Source organism: Pogona vitticeps, chromosome 5 (assembly GCF_051106095.1).
Source record: "Pogona vitticeps strain Pit_001003342236 chromosome 5, PviZW2.1, whole genome shotgun sequence".
In the NCBI taxonomy this organism is placed as follows: domain Eukaryota; kingdom Metazoa; phylum Chordata; class Lepidosauria; order Squamata; family Agamidae; genus Pogona; species Pogona vitticeps.
The window spans coordinates 166685822-166710361 of record NC_135787.1 but is presented as its reverse complement, the minus strand read 5'-3'; the positions used below and the strand labels follow the sequence as shown (position 1 = coordinate 166710361).

Genomic DNA, 24540 nt, shown 5'->3' with positions numbered 1-24540 from the left:
GACTGGAGTAAAGATATCTTTGTATGATACACATTAGGAATGCATACTGTCAAGTTGAAAGAAGTTGTCTGTCTTTACTGCACTGTATGCACCGATGCTGAGAAACCGCAGTCAATCACAGCTCCCTGGCTGGAAAACATAATGAAAATTGAATGTAATGTGTAATGATATATGCACTTGCAATTTTCTTTCGAAGTAAATCCTACCAAATCCACTAGATAATACTCCTATATAGATGTGAACAAGATCTTGACCTTGAATTTATAATATATGATGCAGTCCTGAATGTTAAAGGGAACATGGGGGTCTATCTCTGAGCCCAACTTAAACAGCTGGTTGTCATTTTTAAATAACTTCAGATCCAGGATATCTGAAAGAATGTCCTCTTGCATGATCCTGCTTGCCCAGACACACCCTGATTCCTAGCAGATATTATTTAGAGAGTACTCAGGAGGGGACCTTCTTTCCAGCAGTACTGGAGAATCTTCTTGGCCTTGGTCTGATGGTATATTGACACTATATAAAAACTATTTTGTTTCAGTGGACATGGCAGCATTCTGGATGTGATCTCCCAACCTGTTTTACTCTGCTGGTTTAGTATTTATTTATTTAATTTAGATCCTGCCTTTCTCTCCACGCAGAGCTCCAAGGCAGCTGAAGTAATGCAAATTTTCCAGACTGTACTTTTAATTATGTTGATTATAAACTACACTGGGTATTGCTCTGTGACATAGAGAGCAACTTGTGGTTCTTATGTGGCACTGAATTACAATTCTGCTCATTCCTCATCATTAGCTATGCTAGCTAGGCGTGCAAACTAACAATGTTTGTTCACAAGGATCCCAAATACAGTATATGCAACAGGAAGCCTGGATATAAGTGGTGTTAAACTTATTGCTGCTACTCCTACTATGGCTCATCACCATGGAAATATTCTTGTTCTGTCATTTACTATGCGCAAAGAGAAAAAACACCACTTAACCTGAAATTCTGTTTTATTAAATTACCAGATTTATGGATTAGAAAACTAGAAAATTATAAAAGAACAGGAATTTCATCTATTTCTCTATCCTTTGTTAGAAATGATTAAGCACCAGTTTTATAACATAAACGAGTAAAGATCTTGACAGATGGATGTTCCTTCACTTAAGCCTTGTTGCGATTCCACTTGGAAATTTTGTGCTCTGGTGGTGCACGGCGAAACCATTCTGACCAGGATCCATCATAGACAGCCACATCTGGTTTCCCACACAGGTATGCTGCCAGGGCTATATGGCAGGCTGTAACCCCCTTCCGGCACGTAGCAATTAGTGGCTTTGAGAGGTCCACTTTCTTCTCCTGGAACATGCTCTGGAGCTCCTCTGTGCTCTTCTCAAATCCTTCCTCAGTCAGGAAATTGAAGAAAGGCATGTTCAGAGTGCCTGGGATATGGCCTGGTTCAAGTCCTAGAAGAGAGGAACGGAAAAAAGGAGACACAAGGAAAATTTCTAGAGGGACTCCATGTGAGTGAAATACAGCAATGAGAACAATCATGACTTCAGCCTGAAAAACTAAAGCCATTAAATGTAATAACATGGTGGTAGAAACAGTATTAAAATAATTATTATTTAAACAACCCACCAAACAACAAATTGCAATTACGTAAAATGTAATTTTAAAAAAAGAGAGGCCTATTTAAAAATAGCTCATTGGAAATAAACATTTCTAACATTTAGAAGTGTTTCTAATTCTAAACATTTCTAATGTTGCTAATCAGCTACATTTTGGGACAGCTCTACAGAACTTAAAAGCTTTCATTAAATAACACATTAAGAAGAATGAATCTGAAAAAAGTGATCGAAAAACTGCAAATATACATGAAACAATAAAGAAATTAAATGAATCTATTGAGCTGGGCTCCTGACAAGATATTCACAGTGCAGACTCCATAACATTTAACTCCTTGTATTCATATGTTCTGCTCAGGATGTTTTCTTTCTACCCCTAAATCCAAACATGTCAGAGCTGGGGATGATTCCTCAATAATATGGAATAGCTACTCTGCACATGCTCCAAGTTAATATCCTAATTATTATTTTATTATCTATAGCTGGTTCTTGAAGCTGGTAGCACTAGGCTTGCTGGCCTCCTGCTGAGATGACTACCTCAGTGCCATAGATTTAGGACAGATTCGAAGAAACAAGCTGAAGTGACAAAAGGGGAGAAAGAGCACATGTCATTTTGTGTCTGCAGTTGTGGGCATTTTTCTCTCATGATTAAATACATTTCTCTCATGACTCACTATACTTTTAATAAGTATGTTGAGTCATGAGAGAATATTATTTGAGATTATCGTAGGCAGGCGATAAGATTCTAGCTAATCACTGTCTAACTCACAGCACATTTCAAAGGTTTCCCAAGAGGCGATAAACTGCAATCTCACTATTGGGCTACAGTGTTATTTCTTATACATTTGTCCTTATCTGTGGAGAAGCAGAACGTGCTTCTCAGCACACTTATCAATGAGAAGGCAAGAGGAAGGAGAGAAAACAAATTCCTTTTTTGACAAGTTTTGAAAAGAGTGATGTAGGCACTTCAAGAGGTTTAATGTGTTTAATGTATGGTTCACATTTGGAAAATCACATCACCCATGTCACATCAAACTAAATTCTTTATCTTAATCACACCTGATGACAGAACCTCAGTTAAACCAAATCTTTCAATACCTCTGTGGTACCGATACTGTACAGTACATTTATTTTCACAGTCACAAGGTACATATAGACATGGCAACATTCACATTGTTTTTAACTGTATCAATTCATTTCTTTCTATTTAAACCATTATAGTAGCCTACACTGCTGTTTAATTTTGTAGCAATTCATTTTCTTGGGGCAATCAGCCCCCCATGTCCTTTTAAAAAAAATATTACCAAAGTTGGTGTATTGATACAGAAATACATGGCTTCTTTCCTCCTCCCCCTTTCCCTTCCCTCCTCCTGCGTATCTTTTCCCTTTTGCGTCCGGAGGAGGAAGAGAGTTTTGAAAGACTTTCAAAGTATTGTGAAGAGCAGGGTTTAAAAAAATGCATCACTCCTTTCTTTACAATTCAAAATAGGAAGTCTGAAGCCCTATTTCACCTGCAAGATGTGGGGGGGGGGGGAGTTTGTCTCCTTCTGAGCAATGTATTCATGTTGGGTTTTTGTGGTGGTAGCAGCAGCAGCGATGGTGCCAGTAGATCCTAATACTGATCTGTTCATATATCTTTTTGTTTTTAAGGATACAAGCGCAGTGGCCATGAAGTAGCCACATTGCCCAGGAACCCGACCTCTTTGCAAAGGAAATAAATCAATAGCAACTTTCACACAGACTGAAATGATAAGGAATGATGAAGTGATTCATCATAGATACAAAATAAAATAACCCTCCTGGTGAGGGAGAAATGAACCGCTGGCCAGGAAAATGAGTATATCTTGCCTCATGTGCTTGGAAATTTATGAAATGATCTAAAAACATGACTATATTGGTATAACTTGAGTTCTTTTGCCAGGTGTGATCAAGCCTTTAGATATCTAGAATTACAGAGCTGGAAGGGAGCCTATGGATCATTGAGTGCTATCCCTGTCAAGAAGGCGCAGTGGGGAATTGAACTCCTAACCTATGGCTCCACAGACAGATACCTAAACCACTGAGCTATGTAGCCCTTCATCTGTAACTTGTGGCCTTCACTGAGGTGGCAGGGAACAACCCTCATTTTTCACAGCACAATTAGTTCAGGGTTTCTAGAGCACATGATAGAAAATACAGTCACTCAAAATACATAGGTTGCTGTAATGTTTTGATGTGAGCCAGTGAAGGAACAAAAGGAAATAACAGAGAGTGTGCCGTCCCCTCAGCCATCTGGAAGGGAGATCCCAGGGAAGGGAAATGCGAAGGAGGAGATAAGCGTGACCGAGGATATGAAAGGGTTAAAAGTGTGAGGAAAAAGAAGAGGAGTTAGAGAGTGCGAGAGCGAGTCGAGTCGGAGGGGGTTAGATGTTTTCCTCACTTCAGAGGAAGGAGGTCAAGCAGGAGAGATGCAGAAAGTGATGGTTATTGGCGATAGTTGGAAAGAAGAACTAGACGAACCTAAAGTATTTAAGATACTAAAGAAAGTGATAGATAAGCATGATTGCATTTGGGAATTGAGTGAGTGTAAAACTGAAGGGATTAAACCGATCATCGAGGGTTTACATCCCGAAGAATGGACAGTCTTGGTGTACCCGCGGGGCAAAGGTCCTGTGAAGAATGTAATCAGACCCAAACCTCTTTCCTTGGGAGAGAAACCTCTGGAGGGCGAATGGGCCAGACACCCCTGCTGCGGGACTATTTTTGCAGTTTGCAGTGGGTATCTGAGGATGCCAACCGACTAGGAGACGTTCGGGAAGACATATCGTTGAAAGAGGAGACATTAGAAAAACTGTTGCCAGAGACGTGTGACTGTTTACCACAGAATTTTTACTTTTAATAGTCCAGTTGATGTTGTGAAAGAAAAAAGTTCCAGTTATGTTAATAAAGATTGTTTTGATGAAACTCCTTTATTGTCATTTCCTATTCAAAGTGAGGAACTGTCAAAGGAAACTAGTGAACCCCATAACATTTGACCTGGAAGGTTGCAAGTTCTGCTTGGCCCCTTATAATATTCAAAGAAACTACTGGCCATTGTGGAGCTAGATGATTACAGATTCTGAAGATTCATTTTACTTTTACAGGCTACAGAATTCTTTGGGCAGTAGTATATTGTGTTACATGCCATTACGATGGAACTAAATTTTAAGAATCAGAATAGGGCTTTCAAGGTAAGTGAGATATTGAAGGAGTGGTTCACTCATACCCAAGTGAGTTTCCCTGGCCAAATGGGGATTTGAACCCAAGTTTCCCAAAAGCTAGTCTGTCACTCTACCCAGTACACCAAATTGGGTGTAGTGCATAACATAATGAAAACAATTAGCAGTAAACCAGCCCTGCTGCTTTGAGGGTTCCCTCCGCTCATTCTGCTCAGTGGAGCTCCTGGACACATGCCCCAAAGTCCTGCCATCTTGACACTGATAGGAATCAATGCATCAAAATATTCAACCTGTTCATCTGTATCTGAAACAGCGACATCTACGTTGGCTTGGGCATGTCATGAGAATGGCTGATGGTCAGATTCCAAAATATCTCCTTTATGGAGAACTAGAGCAGGGAAATTGCCCCAGAGGGAGACCACAGCTGCAATACAAGGATATCTGCAAGCAGGATCTGAAGGCCTTAGGAATGGACCTCAACAGATGGGAAACCTTGACATCTGAGCGTTCAGCCTGGAGGCAGCCGTTGCATCATGGCCTCTCCCAATTTGAAGAGACCTTTGTCCAGCAGGCTGAGGCAAAGAGGCAATCCCGAAAGCAGCAAAATCAGGGAGCTGGACAGGGGACAGATTGTATTTGTCTTCAGCGTGGAAGGGATTGTCACTCTCGAATTGGCCTTCTCAGCCACACTAGACGCTGTTCCAAGTCCTCCATACAGAGCACATTACCATAGTCTCTTGAGACTGAAGGATGCCTAATCAATCACCTTGAAATCCCTTTTAGGTTCACTTTAAGTTGGTTCTGACTTCATGAAAAACAACCGTACCAACAGATATTTTATTTTACTGGACCTTATTCCTCCAAGCCATGTAACATTTTAGACAAAACACTGAGTCACAAGCCACTGGAGATGCAGAAAGTGCCGGAATAACACACAGAGAGAGGCATTCAACTCGTCAGCATAGCAAGGCCTCATGCTATGCCGCATACACCAGATGCCAACAACAATTGTCAGGTGACAGATTGTATGTGTCTTCAGTGTGGAAAAGATTGTCACTCTTGAATTGGCCTTCTCAGCCACACTAGACACTGTTCCAAGTCCTCCATACACAGCACGTTACCATAGGCTCTCAAGACTAAAAAATGCCTAATCTAATCTAAATTATCTGTATCTATTTTTTTTCTTGCATTGGCAGAGAATTGCACTACATCAAAGCTGCCACACATCCATCCCTGGACAATTGCACCCACTTCTTTTCCACTCCAAATTCTCTTATGAAAGTTTGCCCCTGCCATACGCACACAACATAAAAAAGGTGCCTATGTAACCCCGAAGGGAGAAAGATGACATTTTGAGTCAAAGTTTTTTTCAAAGAAATTGGGGGTTTCATGGGGGTGCTGGGACCTTCACAGGTGCTGTGGGACATTGCTTGCCCATTCCTAGACTGAATGATCCTTAATGTCCTTCCAGATCTACAATTCTATGATTCTAGAAACCATTTAAAATATTTATAAAGACTTATTTACCATAGTGACTCAGATATGGTATGGCCCTCTGCTAAAAGATGCTGCTGCAAGAAACCTTAGCTTTACTCTCCGCCCCTCTCCCACATCAACACACACGTACAAAGAGAGAGAGAGAGAGAGAGAATGTTAAGAAAAGAGACATGACTGGAATGCAGAAGCTGCAGCAACTCCTCTGAAAAGTTGTTCTGGAAGCTTGCCACCATTAATCTCCCTCCATTCCAGATGGACTTTTTTCCGTCTCATTTGATTCTTGATTTGCCGTCTCTGTGCTCCTCAGGAATTGGCTCTGGAGCTCCTCACTTCCCCTGGACAACATGACATAGCTAGATATATTGAACTGAAAATAACTGTTTACTTTGCCCTTCCCCCCAGATAACGATCTTTCAGTTCTATTAATAAACAGAATCACACATTTTAATTTCCCCAGTAATATTCTGCAGGCATCTGATGTTACTGGTGACCACAATCGCATGGAAAAAAGGTTTCACAAAATTATCCCCCATATGTTATTTTCTAAATAGCTGCAATTCCTCGGTGGAACCATCATAAAAAAGGATACTGTGATGAATTAGTTCATTAATCAGTGATGTTTCCATGTAGTAGTAAGTATAGAGGCTCATCATGACACTCCCTATGAACAGCCATCATCATTCATTAGGCATCCTTCAGTCTCGAAAGACTATGGTAACGTGCTCTGTATGGAGGACTTGGAATAGCGTAAAGTCCAAAAATTCAGCCAGCTGGATCAGTCCCAACCATTACATGGGAATGCTTTTTGTTTTTGTTTGCAGTAAATCTGATGACTGCCTGTTCAAAACAAATATTCTGCACCTCAAAAGTGATTTATTGTTATGTGCTATCAAGCTGTGCCCCCCCAACTTATGGTGATCCTATGAATGAGTGCTCTCCAAAAGGCTCTGTCCTCATCAACAGCCCTGTTCAGCTCTTGCAAACTCAAGTCTGGGTCCTTTTCAAGGAGAAAGGCAAGGCAAAAATAGTTTGAATAACATAAATAAATAAATCCTTTATGAAGTCAATCCTACTCATGCTTGGTCTTCCTTTTTTCCTGCTTCCTTTAGCCAAAAGGGATAGCTTGTTACAAGATACTGTTCTTGAAATAATCTATTATTGTGTGTGATCTGCGGCTAAACTCAGGAAGAATAGCTGATTATATCAGTGATGGCCAAGAACAGGGGCAAGTAAGTTTTCTGCATGAAAAGTCCTAATGTCTGCGACAGATATCTGAAAGACACCTGCACCTGGTTTAGTATGGCTATATTTCTGCTGCATTTTAAACTACCATATCGGTCCAGGCTACCAAGGGATGAATTAGAATGGATGCTGGATATTCTTCCTTTTCTGCAAGCCTCTAATGCAAAAATAACAAAGGGCACCAGTTAAAGAGGTTGGTTGTAATAAATTAATGTAACTCTTTAGAGCAAAGGTGCATAGAATCATAGAGTAATTGAGCTGGAAGGGGCCTGTAAGGCCATTGAGTCCAACCCCCTGCTCAGTGCAGGAATCCAGATCAAAGCCGATCTGACAAATGATTGATTTTCTCTTGAAAAGAGGAGCGCTCACCACCTCCCGAGGTAATTGGTTCGACTCTAACAGTTAAGACGTTTTTCCTGCTATTCAGCCTAAATCTGGTTTCCTTTAACTTGAGACCATTGTGTCCTGCACTCTGGGATGATCAAGAACAGATCTTACGATTGTTGTGGGGTTTTTGGGCTCTTTGGCCGTATTCTGAAGGTTTTTCTCCCTAATGTTTCACCAGTCTCTGTGGCCGGCATCTTCAGAGGACAGGACTACTGCTGCTTCAGAGTGCTACTCCTGTCCTCTGAAGATGCCGGCCACAGAGACTGGGGAAACGTTAGGAAGAACAACCTCCAGAACACGGCCAAAGAGCCCGAAAAACCCACAACAACCATTAGATCCCGGCCATGAAAGCCTTCGCGAAAACAGATCTTGTCTCTCCTCAAATGAATACTTTTCAAGTGCTAGCATATCTCCCCTCAGTCTTCTTTTCTCAGGTCTAAACAAGTCCAGTTCTTTCAGTCTTTCCTATAGGGCTTGAGGACTAAACATTATGCTTATGCAGCTTTGTTCTAAGTATTTTACCTGAGAGGTTCTGCAACATTTGGGGTGGGTGAGATATAAGAATTCACATTTACTCTAAGATAAAATTACAAAGAATTTTGCACCCTCCCTCACAGAGATTATTCCTCTCCAAACATTCTGCTAATCTGTGTATTTTTCAGGCCATTGCAGATAGTTATTTCAAAGGGATCATGAACTGTCAGAATAAAACTGGTAAAATTAGCTAAATCCATCCCAAGAAATATTAACACAAGTGTGAACATAGGGCTTTGATACAGGTGCTTAAATATACATGATCCTTGTTGAAGAAAATATCAATCTTCAAGGCAATCAAACACTTGGTTTCAGTGGGAAGGCGGCTTCACAGCGTAACATAATTATGCCTTGCCTCTAACCTAGTAACAAAGTCCTTTTTACCTTGATCTGGAGGCAACCTCCACCCCCTCTTCCTGTCTGTTTAAGTCAGTTATTTTGTTTGCTCTCTCTTCTTCTATGACCTGAGTAAACATATAAACTTTTCTTCCTGACCTCTGACCAACATAGTGGATTTCAGCCAAGATGGCTGAGACTGCAATTTCTTTCTGTATCCTTTTTATTCTTCTGATTGTAATTGAAGTTTTAAATCTATAAGTAAAGATGTTTTTCTTTTCCTCTTTAAGCTACTTGTAGAGTGATTTTTATATACAAAGGTATAGACCAGGCGTCTCAAACATGCGGCCTGGGGGCCATTTGCGGCCTGCTGGATCAGTGGTTCTTAACCTTTGTTACTTGGATGCTTTTGAACTGCAACTCCCAGAAACCCCAGTCAGGACAGCTGGTGGTGAAGGCTTCTGGGAGTTGCAGTCCAAAACTCCTGAGTAAACCAAGGTTAAGAACCAGTGTGCTGGATGATAGTTTGTGGTCCCCACCTTGCCTGCCCCCCCTGAAGCGACCATGCATCCTCTGCTGTCAAGAGTCAAAAAAAAGCCTCACCTCGCTCGCCGGCTCTCTCCCAAGACAGCACCTCTTGCACCCTCCATCTGGAACTGCAGCCTGCCAGCCAGCCTGCCTGTCTGCCGGCTGGCAGGGTGCAGTACTGGATGGAGGGTGCAAGAGGCACTGTCTTGGGGGAGAGCCGGTAAGCGAGGTGCACTGCTGGCCCTTTTCCCCAAGTGCCCGAGCCACCGTCTAGTGATGCCTGAGAGTGGAGCTCACTCCCGCCCATCCTCAAAGAGCGCCTCCAAGCCACCAAAAGCAGCTGCCGCCGCTGCCTCCTCTTCCAGGGAAGCGGCTCTCTGGCTCTCTTTCTCTCTCGGCACCCACAGCACCAGCCTGGCCAGCGGCCGCCTCAGCACCCGGCGGTGCTTCCTCCTCCCCTCCCCCCGCTAGGCAGTCACCGGCGCTCGCTCCCTTCTCTGCTTCGTCCTGCTGCTGCTGCTGGTGATGGTAGTGAAGAAGGAGCCGGAGGGGGTTGTGGCTGGCAACGAGGGCTCGCGCGCACCCCCCCCTCCTCCACCTCCTCCTTGGAGCCCCAGCCCGGCTAAGGAAACTCCTGGGCGGCTTCCTCGGGCTCATGCTCCGCTTGGTGAAAAATCTGATGTGGCCCAGCCTCACCCAGACTCTGCTCCAGCGACCCCCGGGTAAATTGAGTTTGAGACCCCGGTATAGACACTGTGAGAAGAAAAGGGGCTAAGTGGAAGCTATTCTCCTTCATGTTTCCCCTGTGTTGCAGTTGACTTTTATACTATATGCTCTGCTAACTAAAAGGAATTAACCAAAAATTGCTCCAACAGCCCTTTGAAAGTGATTGCTTAACATATAACCCCAGATACTGAGTGCAACTCATGATAAATATGTAGGTGCCTCTCCAGGTAAGTGAGTATAGAATAAGGAGTTATTGTGAATCTTCAGTCTTTCCTTGTGGATAAGCAGCAAGTCCCATCATGCTCTACCACTGGCCAAGGTAGACAGCTGGGAAACGGAGTTCGGGAATACTGGGAGTGGGGAGGAAGGCACGATTTCTCAACCCTGCCTTATGACTTGCTTTTATGCATGCCTAGAATCAATGCCACTTATATTCTGGTGTGACACTGCCATGTTGAGAGCTTCTTAAAAAAAACTTAGGCAGAATCCTAACAAGCAACTTTGATACCTTGGGCAATCAGCATCATCTCCCATCCACTGCACCCTGAAGCAGGGGAGTGTGCAGCTCCCACACACACACAACAAAAGGGAGAAGAATGTGATGCTTCCCAAAAGAGAATGTTTATGCTTTCAAAATAAAAAAGTGGGGGTGGGCTAAAATCACCAGGAGATGTTGCCATTTATCAACCTAACATTTTTAGCAAATTTACTTCTAGACTTCGGTGCTCTCTGGATTTTGCTGCCCAGTTGCTCCACCCTAGTTACGGCACTGATCTCAAATACAGAAGGTGGCTGTGGTTGACCTCTTGAACCTCAAGATGTTGCTCAGCCCCAAAACACAAGTCCTATTCAAGCATTACACCTGAAGTTGTTTGCAGGTTTAATACAAAGGCCTGCAAAGAAAGCTGCACAGCAAATATACTTGGCAATGCATATGGATAACAAATATACTGTACTTTTTATACTTTCTTTTACAGGAAAAAGTGTTTCACTCCTAGAAAATGAGTAACAGTTGAAGGGTCAGTCCTGCTTCTTCTGCTGATCATAAAGCTATACTGGGTGAAGTGGGATGTGTCAACAGGGAAATGTTAACTTGGGTGTTTACTTATCACTCTGGAGGATTCCCCCTAGACACACACCAACTAGCAAGCTGCAATTCTGCAGTAGGTTTGCATACCTCCTCTCCCCCACTCCTGTCCTTTGTCCAATAAGATCAAAAGTAACAGCTCAGCAATGCTGTTCGTATTGTTTGGGAGGGGAAGAAACATACAAACAAAGGAGGAAATATTTGGACTGCTTGTGCAACTCTTTGGGATAGCTGGTAGCTGGATAATTAAAATGCAAAGACTAGTCAAGCAGGCTTTTGTCCTAGGCAAGAGAGAGAGAAAAAACAGAAAATGTTTTGCTCTTTGCAGTAGAAAGAGTAAACTGGAGAACTTCTTTTTTCATTACAGTGGTGCCTCGCTTAACGAGTGCACCGTTTAACGAAAAATCCGTATAGCGATCCCTTTTTGGGGATCGCTATACGGATCAGCCCCAATTGCCGCACTCGCTTTGCGACGATTGGGGCTCCGGCGGCCATTTTGGAGCCGCCGAACAGCTGATCGGCGGCTCCAAAATGGCCGCTGCATGACCCGAAATGGCCCCTATCAGCGTTTTCGCGCCCTCCCCTTGCTTAGGGAGGTCGCAAAAACGCTGCGGGGGGGGCATTTCGGGCCATCCGTGGCCATTATAATGGCCGCGGATGGCCCGAAATGCCCCCCGCAGGGTTTTCGCGACCTCCCTAAGCAAGGGGAGGGCGCGAAAACGCTGATAGGGGCCATTTCGGGTCATCCGGCGGCCATTTTGGAGCCGCCGATCAGCTGATCGGCGGCTCCAAAATGGCCGCCGGAGCGAAAACATCGCTGGAGGGGGTAAGTTTAGACACTTATTGGAACGCATTAAACTAAGTTTAATGCATTCCAATAGGTTTTCCTGCCCCGCACAGCGATGTTTTCGTATAGCGAAGGTTAATCCGGAACGGATTAACCTCGCTATACGGGGCACCACTGTACATTGAACTTGAACAGTGTTGCTGGCAATCATGAATACCAACAAGTGTAACTGTTGGTAGTGGATTTGTTAGTAACAGATGTAGCATTCCAAAGAAGAAGAAGGGGAAAAAAAAAACACTGGAGCTTCTGCTTATGTGGTATAAATAACTGTTTATGTCATTTGAGAAGTGCAAGGAGAAGAGGATTTAATTCAAAACTTTCCTAACAGGTGATTGCTTTCAGATAGTTCCATTCTTCTAATTGAAAGTGGACTCGGAAATCCTTTATATAAATATGTTCGGCTTGCTTTTTAAGAAAGACCAGTCAGTCTATGGACTGCCTGTTAGGTTTTTTGACACACACCCTGCCCCACTCCCCATCCTATATGCATGTACCGTGGTGCCTCTCTAGACAGTTACCCCGCATGACAGTTTTTTCGCTAGACATTGAGTTTTTGTGATCCCTGTAGCAATTCGCAAAACAGTGATTCCTATGGGGGAATTTCACTGGACAATGTTTGGTCCCTGCTTCATAAACCGATTTTCACTAGACAACGATTTTGATAGCTCCCTCCGCGCTCGCAAAATGGGTGTTTTCTGGACCTAAGCTTCGCAAGACGGCTATTTAAATAGCTGATCGGCAGTTCGCAAAGTGGCTTTCCTATGGAGATCGCTACACAACGACGATTCTTCCCCATTGGAACGCATTAAACAGGTTTCAATGCATTTTAATACGGAAATGCTTTTCACTAGACAATGATTTCGATAAACAGCGATTTCAGTGGAATGGATTATCATCGTCTAGCGAGGCACCACTGTATCAGAAATTGTGGGTCCCATGTAAGGGCCCACAAGACTTTGTCCACAAAGGGACTTGCAAACGATGCAAAAGGGACTTTAGGGGTGAATCAACATCAGTGAGAGGTGAATATGGACAACAGGTCACACCAGAATTAATGCCAGTAGACATCCCTTTGCGGGCAAAGTTGATCCAGGCGATGCTCTTACCTTCCTTCCCTGGCTCAGGTTCTGTTCCCTCGTATCGACCTTCAGCTCTGGAATCCACCACCTGGAAACGCTTGGATTTCATATTCTCCACCATCTCCTCATAAGTCTTCAGGAGTGACCTGTCAAGGGTGGCTTTAAAAATGGCTGGCTCTGGCCGGGTGATCTCAGAAGTCACAGGATGTCCCTCTTTCAACCAGTTCTTGAACCCTCCATTCAATACGGAGACGGTTCGATGCCCAAAGACCCGGAACATCCACCAAGCCCGTGGCGCATAGAAGCCGCCCAAGTGGTCTCCATCATAGACAACAACATGCGTTTGATTGCTGATGCCCAGCTGGCCAACGTAGTCAGCAAAGTGCTTCTCGCTGGGTAACATGAGCTCATAAGGTGACGACTTATCTTTGCATTCCTCTATATCAAAAATGGAGGCTCCAGGAATGTGGCGTTCCTGGAATTCTTTCTGGGCATTTCTGGTGCCAGGTTCATACCAGGAGGCATCCAGCACCCGCAGTTCAGGGCCAACTTTATTGGCCCGTACGGCTTCTGCTAGCCATTTGGTGGAGACCAAAGCTCTGTACAGAACTTGCTGCACCATATTCAGCCAAGACTCTTCGGAGTGACAGACAGCCAGCAGGCAGAAATGTGAAGAAAGGAAAGGTTCTCAGATTCCCAAGCGCCAGTGTCTGGTTCTTCGCCAATCAGCTAACACAGGGCGGGGAATCAAGGGTTGATCAGAGGCCGTTTCTGTTCAGTCCAGCACTCTGGCTTGATTTATGGGCCCTTCCACAACGAGCTGCCAATCCTGGACAATCTTCCACACCCCCTGCAAACTTTTGGTCAGTTCCAAGAACCCGAATCGAGCATAAGGAAGCAACCAACTTCTCTCTTGATTCCTTTTGTTGCTTTCTCCCTTCCCCTCCCCTTCTTACAGAAGGACTTTAAAGAAGGCAGCTCTTGCAGGACGTGCTGTAAGCAGAAGAGATGTCACAGTAAGTGATCCCCCCCCAGCAATGAGATAACTGGTGACACCAGCAGAGGGGCAAAGGGTGTATTTGACCCGTGCCTTGTTAGGACCGTCCCTCCCCCTAGTTCCAGGCGCAAAATGCAGCCCCAACCCGCTCCTTTCTTCCAGGCTCTGCAGCTTTCAATGGCAAATAAAGTGGTGGTGGGGGGGCAGGGCCTTATTTTCCCCCCCCGCCGCCCCCAAGAGCGGCTAATTAGTGTCTTTTCCCTCCGCCCCTCCCCCGCTAGTGGGGCAACACGAATTCACAGTAAAGTCTGGGGTTGGGAGCGGAGTCGGGTTCCACATTCAGAGTGGCCATTTTGTGCTGCTTCTTCACGCACCCGGGCGCGCGCGCACACACACACACCCTTTCCGTGACACGGTTTGGTTTGCCCCGGCAGCTCTTGGCTTCCACTGGATAGCGAAGGGGGATGTGGCTCTTATCTCCAACCAGGAGGGAAGGGGAGGTTCATGGAAAGGGGAGAAGCCCGCCTTGGCGCAGCGGCGTGAGATCCTCCGAGCAAGTGTGGACGGCGGCACACTCGGGGCAATCGGAAGGGCGCAGAGGTACGGGTGGTGGCGGCGGTGGCGGTGGCGGTGGGGAGATGAGGCGGATCCTTTAAGGATGGGGGCGTCGGCCTGTGGACAAGCGGGGAGGGGGAGGCTTCCCAGAGGCGCTCCTGCCCATCTGGTCGGCGATCATCTGATCCTGGAAGAATTTCGCGTGCTCAGGACTTTGCGAGCAAACCCGGGCACAGGAGGAATCGTCGAGGGGCGGGCGGACACCTGATGCGTGTTCTGGCGGGGTGGGGTGCTGCTCCAAGGACAGGTAATCTGAAATCATCGTTTTTGAAACCCTTCAGACGTTTGGGACCGCAGCCGTTCATGATCGTTGATCATGCTGAGGCTGATGGGAGGTGTAATCCACAACAAATGTAGGGCCCTCGCGTTGCCTGCCCCAAGCACTGTGTTTTTTTTTAACCCGCTTCTTCCGCGAACAGATCCTCCCGCTTTTCCTCGCTTCTTCCTCGAGATCGATTAGAGTCTAATCGACTACAACTCCCCACACCCGGAAGTGATAGGCTATATAGTTCACCCTGTCTGAAGAGCACCTGTTGACGAAGCCCCCAATGTATGTGCCCTTAATTTTTTTCCTGGTACAGCTTTTCTTTCTTTCCTTCTTTCTTTCCGTCTGTCTGTCTTTTGCTGTGAAGACTAGTGTGTGCAAAACTGCTATCCACAAAATAAGAGTTAGCAGATTTGTAGGTTTTGTGATTGTTGTTGTTGTTTTTGCTACAGTTTCCATAGTTGTCTGAAGAATTCCTAGAGCTGTAGTCCAAAAACACCTCTCTGCACATCTCTAAGTCTCATATGCAGCCTGTCTCTCTAATTGTGAAGGAAGGAAGGAAGTGTGAAGGTGAAAAGTATTTGAAGCCAGCTACAGTTCAGGGACACAAAAGTTTAATTTGGAGATTAAGAGAAGAACTTCTAAAAACAATAAGTATCATGGTTGGTTGTTTTAAATATAATAATTTACAAAATTTGCAATGTCAGATATTATTTCAGATGACCCAGTGCATATTTTGTATGTACATATTCTGTCTGTTTAATAAAAACATTTCTATCCCATCTTTCTACATGTATGCTCAAGGTGGCATACGTTAAAACCATGAAGTATAAAACCATGAAGTAGCTTAGCACTGCATCTTTTAAATCCAGAAAAGTCCAGAAAGCAATCCAGTGATGACAAAGAAGAGTCAGGAATGGCAACAATAAAGAAATGGGTGCTTTTAGGAAAAAGCCTGGCAGGATAGAATAGTACTTATTTAGAAAGAAACAGCTGACATTCAGGATGCCAGGATGAAGAGAAGGATCTGTGCCATATCACCACTGACTAACCTCCCAACGCAGAGGTACCAGAGAGAACTCTAATATGATGTGGAGTCCACAGAAGTTGGCCTAGCTGCAAATTCGTTGCCTCCTGTCCCACCTATTGCTAGGATGTGAAGTAAAGAAGCAAAGCAGTGGCCATACTGGCTGGAGAATTTTGGGTGTTATAGCTGAAAAATTTAGTATCTCCAAGCTCAATAATGGAGGCCTCAAAAAAAGGTCTCCACATCCTATGGAATGTGTTTTCTAGGTCCCCTCTCCCAATATAGCTGAGAAATTCACAAGCTGACTTTGGACTGCTCACAGTGTCTCAGCTTCACCTACATCACAAGGTTGTTGTGGGGAAAGTTTCTCACAGGGTTGTTGCAGGGACATCCCCATCCGCTACCCTGAGTACGTTGGAAGAAAAGCAGGATATAAATATTAACTAATAAATAAGATAAACAGATGGTCTAGAGCTGGCTACAGAAGTGGGAAGGTCAAGCACATGCAGGGACTAGAAGAAAACTCCTATAGTGGGTTTAGACATCACCACTCTCCTTTTACATGGGGGCCAGCATGGGTCAGTAGTTAGTAGGTTGGATTCAGGGAAACCTAAGTTCAGGTTTCGCACTCAACTATGGAGCTCACTTAATAGCGTTGGACTTGTCATGGTCTCTCAGCCTTATCTAACTAATTGAGTTGCCACTAAGAGTAAAAATAGAGCTCTTTGGCAGACAATTCCAAGTATTCAGCAGACTACGAATCACAAGATTCCATAGGGTGTAACCATAGCAGTTCGAACATACATTTGAACACCTATCTCTAGTTCTGGCCCACCTGTATAGGTTGCCTGTTATGTCCTGGGTCAGGTCCAGGGTATGGATGCTTACCTATAAAACTCTCCATGGTTTGGGACCACAGTACCTGTTGGAGCAGTTTTGGCCAAAGTCATCTGCCCACTCCACCAGACCATCCCAGACAATGCTCCTCTGTGTGGCCGCTCCGAGGGAGGCCAATAATTCTTTTATAAGAAATAGGGCCTTCTTTGCGGTGGTACCAACACTCTTGAACCGGCTGCCAGTGGAGCTGTGCCTGGACCCCTCCCTCCCAATGTTTTAAGAAATTTTTAAAAACATGGTTGTTTGGAAGAGCCTTCTATGACATCCCTACCTGATTTTATACAGTGGTGCCTTGCTTAGCGATGTTAATCTGTTCCAGAAAAAACATTGCTAAGCGATTTCATCGCTAAGCAAAATTAAAAAGCCCATAGAAACGCATTAAAACGTGATTAATGTGTTCCTATGGGTTTCAAAACTAACCTTATGCGAAGATCCTCCATAGGGGCGGCCATTTTCGGTGCCTCTAAAGCGAGGACACACAGCGGGCAAGGCAGCCATTTTGTTTTCCTGGCGGCCATTTTGAAACTGCTGATCAGCTGTTAAAAAAGGGTCACTTTGCCATGATCGCTTTCCCGCGATCATCACAAAGCGAAAAAACCCCATAGGGACCATCGCAAAGCGATCGCTTTTGTGATGGCAAAAAGTTAGTCGCTAAGGGATTTCGTCGCTCAACGGAGCGATTGCTAAGCGAGGCACCACTGTACTTAATTTTATGTCTTGTGTTCCGCCTTATCTGATAACTGATATTAAGCCTCTTGTATGTTTTATAGTCTCTTGGTTGTATTTATAATTCTATTGTTGCCGGATTGTATTTTATTTTGCTGTAAACTACCCTAAATAGTGCACTGCACTAATGAAACAGTATATTATTTATTTATTTATTTATTTTATTTCATTTATACCCCACCCATCTGGTCCTAGGACCACTCTAGGCAGCTAAATTTAAAACTGTGTATCATTTACACACCTTTTGAGTCCCTAACCTTTAGCTCTGCTGGCCAAAGCTTCTGGAAGTTGAGCTCCAGCGTTAAGTGGGGGGGGGAACTACAGGCTGAGAGCTACTATCTTCCATAAGCCCTGTCACTTGGCTGTGCTACCCACTGATTAGCCAGAGCTCCAGACTCACATGGAAAACAGAGGGTGTGTGGTCACCTCTCTGCTATAATGTCTGTTGAGAGCTGACAACTTGTGAATTTGTGAATACTTGCAACTCAGCAAAATGTGTTTTGAGGAGAGCGAGAGAGCAAGTGCTGTTCCTAAAAGATAAAATTAAATTTTAAAAATGGAATTAGGTTAGTTGTAAAGCATCTGTTGCTATGACTATTGCTGCCACTTGACAGCGTTTTATAGTTTCAACAGGGGCTGCACACATTGGTGTCAGAAGTGTGAATATATGTTCATTCCTCTTGACAGAAAATCATTCATGCTCTTGTATAAAACCTTCAGAGGAAAAAAACACTGCAGTTTTCTTGAGCCGTGTGCTCCGTAAGGCTAGGAAGGCATTTTTTGCTTTGCCTTGAAACAGTGGTTCTAGCTGGCTGGATCATGCAGTGGTTTAGGTATCTGGCTGCGGAGCCAGAGACTGGGAGTTTGATTCCCCATTGTACCTCCTGGAAGACGATCCAGCCTGTGTGGCCTCGGTCCAGCTGCGCAGTTCCAAGGTGCCCCAGAAGAAGGGAATGGGAAACCACTTCTGAGTATTCTCTACCTGGAAGACCCTGAAGAGGGTCACCATATATTCAAATTGATTTGATGGCACATGTTTAGCAATGGTTCCAAGTCCACACTCATTTTGTTTTTGAATTTATAGCCTTTTTCTCCCAGCATTTCTTACGAGTTGTTCATTGGGCAAAACAATCCTGGAGGTGGCAAGGGAGGGGGATTAGAGACAATGTGGAAGATACTCTCTGCCTTCTTGAGGCGGTTTTTGCTCCTCACCTCCTCCCTTTTAACGGGAGGAAATGAACTGTACCTGCTACGGAACTGGTATAGTGTGGGGGATTTTATAACACTACATTGTGGGGGTGGCTCTGTACATTTACTTCAGCCAGTTTTCAATGCCATAGTTGGGAGGAGGAGTAGGCTCAAGAACCTGAGGCTTCCTTGCATCCGTGACTTGCCTCCAAAATGCCCCAAGTCAATTGCTAGTGTCTGTATTGCACTGTCAGCAGGACAGTGACACTGATGACCCTTGCTGGTGCCACACAGATATGAATTCTTGCCAGTAGGTGCACTGTCCCACTAGTGGGTGCCAATCTCAAGCAGTCTCCAACTCCCAACTCCTACTCCTACTCTTACTCTTCCTCTTGCATGGCTGGCTGTAGAAGGTGTGTTCTCAATGCTACAATTTCACTGCAATGTCTCGACTTGACAGCTTGATCTCAAACTAGAATCCTGATTGCCAGGAAGTGTTTAAACCCCAGTTCCCTGGTTTGGATATTTTGGAGAAGGTGATTGAGCAAGCCAAACATTCCACTGTGTCGTCAGGCATGCACAAAATGATTCTGCAATACTGGAAACTACTTTTGAGATTCTCAAAATGAAAATGGTATTAAAAAGTCTGAAATAAAGAGGAGGAAGCCTTTGAGTTTCATGTTCATTCTTCCCACATTTTGGGAGAGAGGGTCAGACTGCTAATTGCCCTGTCCCCCCCCCCCCAATTTGTAGTCAGTTTCCTGTTTTGGTGGCGAATCATTTGATTGGGCAATTATCCCTTTGATCTCTTGGGAACAGCCTCTTAGAGTGTGTCCTAGCCCTGGTAATTGTTAGTTAAATGTGCTTGGAAAGAATTGTCATTTGTTAATTGGGTTGATGAATGAAATCCAAAAACCTTCGTGCTCTGTTAAATCCTAATTTGTTGAGCCCGAAACCGAAGCTTCAAAAATGTCCCTTTTGTGGACCACTATAGCCAGAATCCCATGCTGATTGGGGAGATTATGCAGGTTGTGATTTGGAAACAAAAATTTCCCTCATGTGCCCAGAACACTACATCTGAATCCAGCTATAGAATAAGCTGAATTTGCCTTTCTGTTTATCAACAGCTGCTTTCCCAGTGTGATGCAGGATTGGTGAGTTCTTTCCCAGTGCTGTGGGAATAATAATTTTTGTCTTCTTTCGCTGCAGTGTGGTAAATCCAGTGAGGTGCGAGATAACACCTGAAGGCAAACAGAGGATAGGCACAATGTCCCAGCAACTTCTCTACCGGGCTCTGGTCTCGGCAAAATGGGTTTCTGAAGCCATCAGGTCTTCTCAGACAGGGTTGACTGTGCGGCTCCTGGATGCCTCTTGGTACTTGCCAAAAATGAAGCGTGACCCCCGGCGAGAGTTTGAAGAGCGCCACATCCCTGGTGCTGCTTTCTTTGACATAGATCAGTGCAGTGACCGCACCTCGCCTTATGATCACATGCTCCCCAGTGCAGGGGATTTTTCTGAGTATGTGGGCAAGCTGGGAGTGAGCAATGACTCCCATGTCGTGGTGTACGATGCAAGCGACCAGGGCCTTTTCTCAGCCCCTCGCGTCTGGTGGATGTTTCGAGTGTTTGGGCATGAAGCTGTTTCTCTCCTGGATGGTGGACTGAAGAATTGGATCAGGGAGGGGTGCCCGGTCAGCTCTGGAAAGAGCCACCCTGTCCCTGCAGAATTCCATGCTACGCTGGACAGATCCATGGTGAAGACCCATATGGACGTTAAGGAGAACATGGAATCACACCAGTTCCAGGTTGTGGACGCACGGTCAGTGGGTCGGTTCATGGGAATTGAGGCAGAGCCCCGGGAAGGTAAGATCAGAGTAGTGTTGGGCTTAGAGCAGGGGTGGGATGCCTAGTCTGGTGTAGAGGGTAGAATGACAGACTAGAACTCAGGAGGCCTGGGTTCGAATCCCAGTTCAGCCATCGAAACTCACTGGGGCATGGAACTGGTAAAAGCACTCCTTAATTATCTCATTTACCTTGCAAACCCCATTAGGATCATTATATATTAGTTCCAACTGGAACGCACATAAGAAGAACAAGGGCTTAGAACAAGGGTGGGTGTCCTTGGCAGGCCCAAGAGCTATTTTTTTAGATTTGTTGGCTGCCCACAGGGTGCTCTTCCAAGAGGGAGGGGCTAAAGAGGAAAGTGTGTGGCCAAATGTGCTAATTTGCATATGTAATTCTTTTATTAATTTCTTTGAAGAGTTGCCACAGTCAGTTTTTGTTAGCTGAAAATAAGTTCAACTTTTTAAAAAATTGATTTTAAAAAAATGTTTTGCCTCTTTGTGGCCCTCAATACAAATAATTTAGGGGGCCACGGGGAACCCAGAAGTGGCAGTGGGGCCTCAAACATGCCTAGAGGGCACCTAGGGACTTCTTGAGCAAAAGGGAGTTCAGGGGCCCCAGGGCTAGTTGGGGAATGGAAACGTAACTGTCTGGGGCTGCATCTGGTCTTTGGGCCACATTTTGCACATCATGGGAATATGAGTGGTAGACCAGGACTCACAAAACCAGGGTTCTAATCTCTTCTTGGACTTGGATGATCAATCATACTCTCACTGTGGACATCAATGCAACAAAACATCTCCTTAGGCTACTGCTTATTAGTTAGTTGCATGTCCTTCTGGGGGTGGGCGAGGAACAGATCAAGATTTCAAGGAATTTGTGTGCAGTTTTGGGGGGGAATACTGTATATTATCATACTTTTGTTAAGAAATAGGAAAAACAATTAGGCATATTGCTTTCTTGGTATGCATCTTATTACGTCATCTTATGGTGTGCAGTAGAGTCCCTGTTGTCTTTTCTTGATCTTTATTTATCTTTGAGATACCGTCTAATGTGGAGGCGTTTGTACATGGAAAGTGTGACTCTGTATCCGTTTGGAAGTTCCTACCGTCAAGTCCCGATATTTCAGTTAAAAACAGTGGAGGGAAGCAGGTTTAGAGGGAACACGGGATTGTTATGTTTACCCAAAAGGGGGTAGGGATTTTAAAGAAAAAGTTGAGAAATAGTGCTTTTCGTTGAAAATATAGAAGATTCGGGGCCAATTTGTTTGTAGATTGAGAAGAAAATGGAGAAGGTCCAGGAAAATGGAAAGGAAAAAGCCTGTAGGGCAGTGGTTCCCAGTGGTGGGTGTCCAGATGTTCCTGGACTGCAGCTGCCATCAATCCTAGACAGTACAGCCAATAATGTGGTTATTGGGAGTTGTACTGTATTTACAACACATCTTGAGGAGGCAAGTTTCAGAACTATTGTTCTATTAGTATATATCCAATTCACCAAGGACAAGAGAGAACTGAAAGTGATTTCTTGATTTTGAAATGGATTTTTAACAAGTATTTTAATATATATGTCTTTCAAACTTTCTCTAGGAATTGAACCTGGTCACATTCCTGGTTCGGTGAATATTCCTTTCACTGACTTTCTTACTGAAATGGGCATGGAGAAGAGTCCTGAGGACATCCGCCGCATGTTTCAAGAGAAGAAGGTGGATCTTTCCAAGCCCGTTGTGGCCACTTGTGGTTCAGGGGTTACCGCCTGCCACGTGGCACTGGGGGCATACCTGTGTGGCAAGCCTGATGTGGCCATTTATGATGGAGCCTGGGTGGAATGGTTCATGCGGGCACGGCCAGAACACATCATCTCAGAGGGTAGAGGGAAAACCTTGTGAGATGCAGCCTCCTGCCACAATGGAAACAGAAATTTTCCCTTAAAAGTGGGAACAGAACAGTACTTCAAAAACCTTAAGATGGCCTTGCTGTTGTGCACAGGATTTTGGTAATGAATGGGGGGTGGGGGTGGGAGGTGCTGCAGTCGTTCTGTTAGCCTTCCCTGGGCATGGACAATTCATTTTTTTTCACAGCACTTTTTTAGAGTGGTGGAAAGTACTGATTATGGGATAGTGGAATAACAAAGGTTTCAGGCTGCATGTGGGAACGCTGGTGCTCCAGCCTTACTAGGCATGCCATAGGAAATCACGTTGCTGTGGGGATTAAATCTTGCATTCTGCCCACGGTAAATTGTGCCATTTTTCTAGAGCTTGGAAAAGTAACTGTTTGGGCTATAGATTCCAGTATTCTGCAGCCAGCACAGCTTCTTCTCTTTTTTTAAAGACATTTCCAACCTCTTTTTTCTATGCCAACTGAAATCCTAATTTCTAAACATTATTTTTTAAAAAGCAAGTGTTACATTGCATTGTTTTAAAATTAAAAGCACCTTGAGGCACTTTATTTCTGGTTTTGTTTATTGTTTGTTTTGATATGAGTCTAATTCTGGGACACATGTTGTAGTTTGGAGTGGATACATTTGGGGTCTTGCAAGATCTCCCTTTTAAAATAAAATCTACAACTCTGAATTTCACCAACTGCAAAAGACATACACTCAACATCAAATTATAAGCGTATGAAAGAATTTTGAATTCTAGAAGGAAAAAGTGCTCAAAACTCGTTTGACTTAGAAGATCAGCTCTTAGTTGCCCTGATTTCTAAAGCCACATTTGTCTATTGCAACAAAAATGGGAGAGCCGCAAAGTATCAAGAGGCAAACAGATGTTTTATGGCATAAGCTTTTGTATTCTATAGCCCATGTTATCAGCTGCCTCTAGTCGATGGAAGCCTATGCCATAATAAATGTATTAGTCATTAAGATACCATAGGCTCACTGGTTACCCATGTTTTCTCCATTTCAGTACAAGTTAAAGTGTGTGTTGGCTTCATTTTGTTGATGTTGCACAAATGGGAATCTGAAGTTCTTGTTGCTCTTCTCCAAATCACCATAGAATCACAAGATGATTCCTACAGATCTTCTTCCCACCCTTCTTGTAGATCCTATCTTGGATTCATACGTTTCTGTGCTTTCCTTTAGTGGCATTAATACCAAAAACACATCACTACTCATTTAATCAAGGTGTGCTTATTTCTTCATATTCAGAGCAGAAAACTTTTAAAAAAAGACTCCAATTCCCAGAATCCCCGAGTCGTAGCAGCTGGTGTCCATGAAAACGTGGGCATTTTTGGAGAGGCTTTGACTTTTTCAAAAAGTCAAAGGCTTTGACTTTTTCAACCTATATTTATGTGTTCACCATTTTTACCCTATAAGTGTCCCACAGTGGCGTACAAGCAATGGAAATGAGACAGTCCCTGTCTGCAGGCTTAGAAATCCAAAATAAACAGCACAAAGGTAAACAAGATTGGGGCAAAGTGGAATACTGTAAAGCAAACACAGGGGTTCTTAACCTTTGTTACTCAGGTGTTTTTGAATTGCAACTCCCAGAAACCCCAGCCAGCAGAGCTGATGGTGAAGGTTTCTGGGAGTTGCAGTCCAAAAACATCTGAGTAACAAAGGTTAAGAACCAGTGCGAGATTATTGGTTACAAAGTTCAGTTGATAGTGTTTCCCAACCTGGGGATCATGACCCCCCCCCGGGAGGGCACAAAGTGTTTTCTTGAGGGAAGGGGGTGTCACAGGTTGCTTTACATGCGTTGCAGCCCTGAGTGCTCTTAAGATAGAGCACAGCCCATTTCAGATTTGTAGGAATGGCTCTTGTGGTTTTTTGCTAGAGCCACAAGAGCTGCAAACCAGATGCTTGTCCGGCAGAAATACACTTGGAACTAGAAATCTCTTAAGCTCACTGCATTTTGTCATGTACTCTCTCTCTCTCTCTCTCTCTCTCTCTCTCTCTCTCTCTCTCTCTCTCTGTGTGTG

At 44.3% G+C, this 24540-nt stretch overlaps 2 protein-coding genes across 10 annotated transcripts; one reads left to right on the top strand and one right to left on the bottom strand.

Annotated features, from left to right (window-relative positions):
• Nucleotides 1-977: 977 nt before the first annotated feature.
• TST (thiosulfate sulfurtransferase) lies at nt 978-13689 on the bottom strand. The gene is made up of 2 exons (XM_020787666.3): nt 13095-13689; nt 978-1445 (listed from the first exon to the last, which is right to left on the bottom strand). The coding sequence occupies exons 1-2, from the start codon at nt 13687-13689 to the stop codon at nt 1147-1149; spliced, it is 894 nt and encodes a 297-aa protein (XP_020643325.3). The 3' UTR covers nt 978-1146.
• A 136-nt stretch (nt 13690-13825) lies between these two features.
• MPST (mercaptopyruvate sulfurtransferase) lies at nt 13826-23067 on the top strand. 9 transcript variants are annotated; one of them, XM_073000070.2, is made up of 4 exons: nt 13999-14083; nt 15406-15514; nt 19992-20644; nt 22210-23067. In XM_073000070.2, the coding sequence occupies exons 3-4, from the start codon at nt 20050-20052 to the stop codon at nt 22506-22508; spliced, it is 894 nt and encodes a 297-aa protein (XP_072856171.2). In that variant the 5' UTR covers nt 13999-14083; nt 15406-15514; nt 19992-20049; the 3' UTR covers nt 22509-23067. The 9 variants fall into 9 exon arrangements, with proteins under 9 accessions (XP_072856173.2, XP_020643317.3, XP_072856171.2 ...); XM_073000069.2 differs by having other exon boundaries at nt 15406-15606; XM_078376181.1 differs by lacking the exon at nt 13999-14083 and adding an exon at nt 14538-14664 and having other exon boundaries at nt 15397-15606.
• The last annotated feature ends 1473 nt before the right edge of the window (nt 23068-24540 follow it).

What these genes read in the sequence shown, in the direction of transcription:
- TST (XM_020787666.3), bottom strand. Translation starts at nt 13,689, where the DNA reads ATGGTGCAGCAAGTTCTGTACAGAGCTTTGGTCTCCACCAAATGGCTA. An exon ending in ACCTGAGCCAGGGAAGGAAG is followed by an intron (nt 1,446 to 13,094) that starts GTAAGAGCATCG and finishes CCTCTCTTCTAG; the next exon opens with GACTTGAACCAGGCCATATC.
- MPST (XM_020787658.3), top strand. An exon ending in TGAGGCAGAGCCCCGGGAAG is followed by an intron (nt 20,645 to 22,209) that starts GTAAGATCAGAG and finishes AACTTTCTCTAG; the next exon opens with GAATTGAACCTGGTCACATT.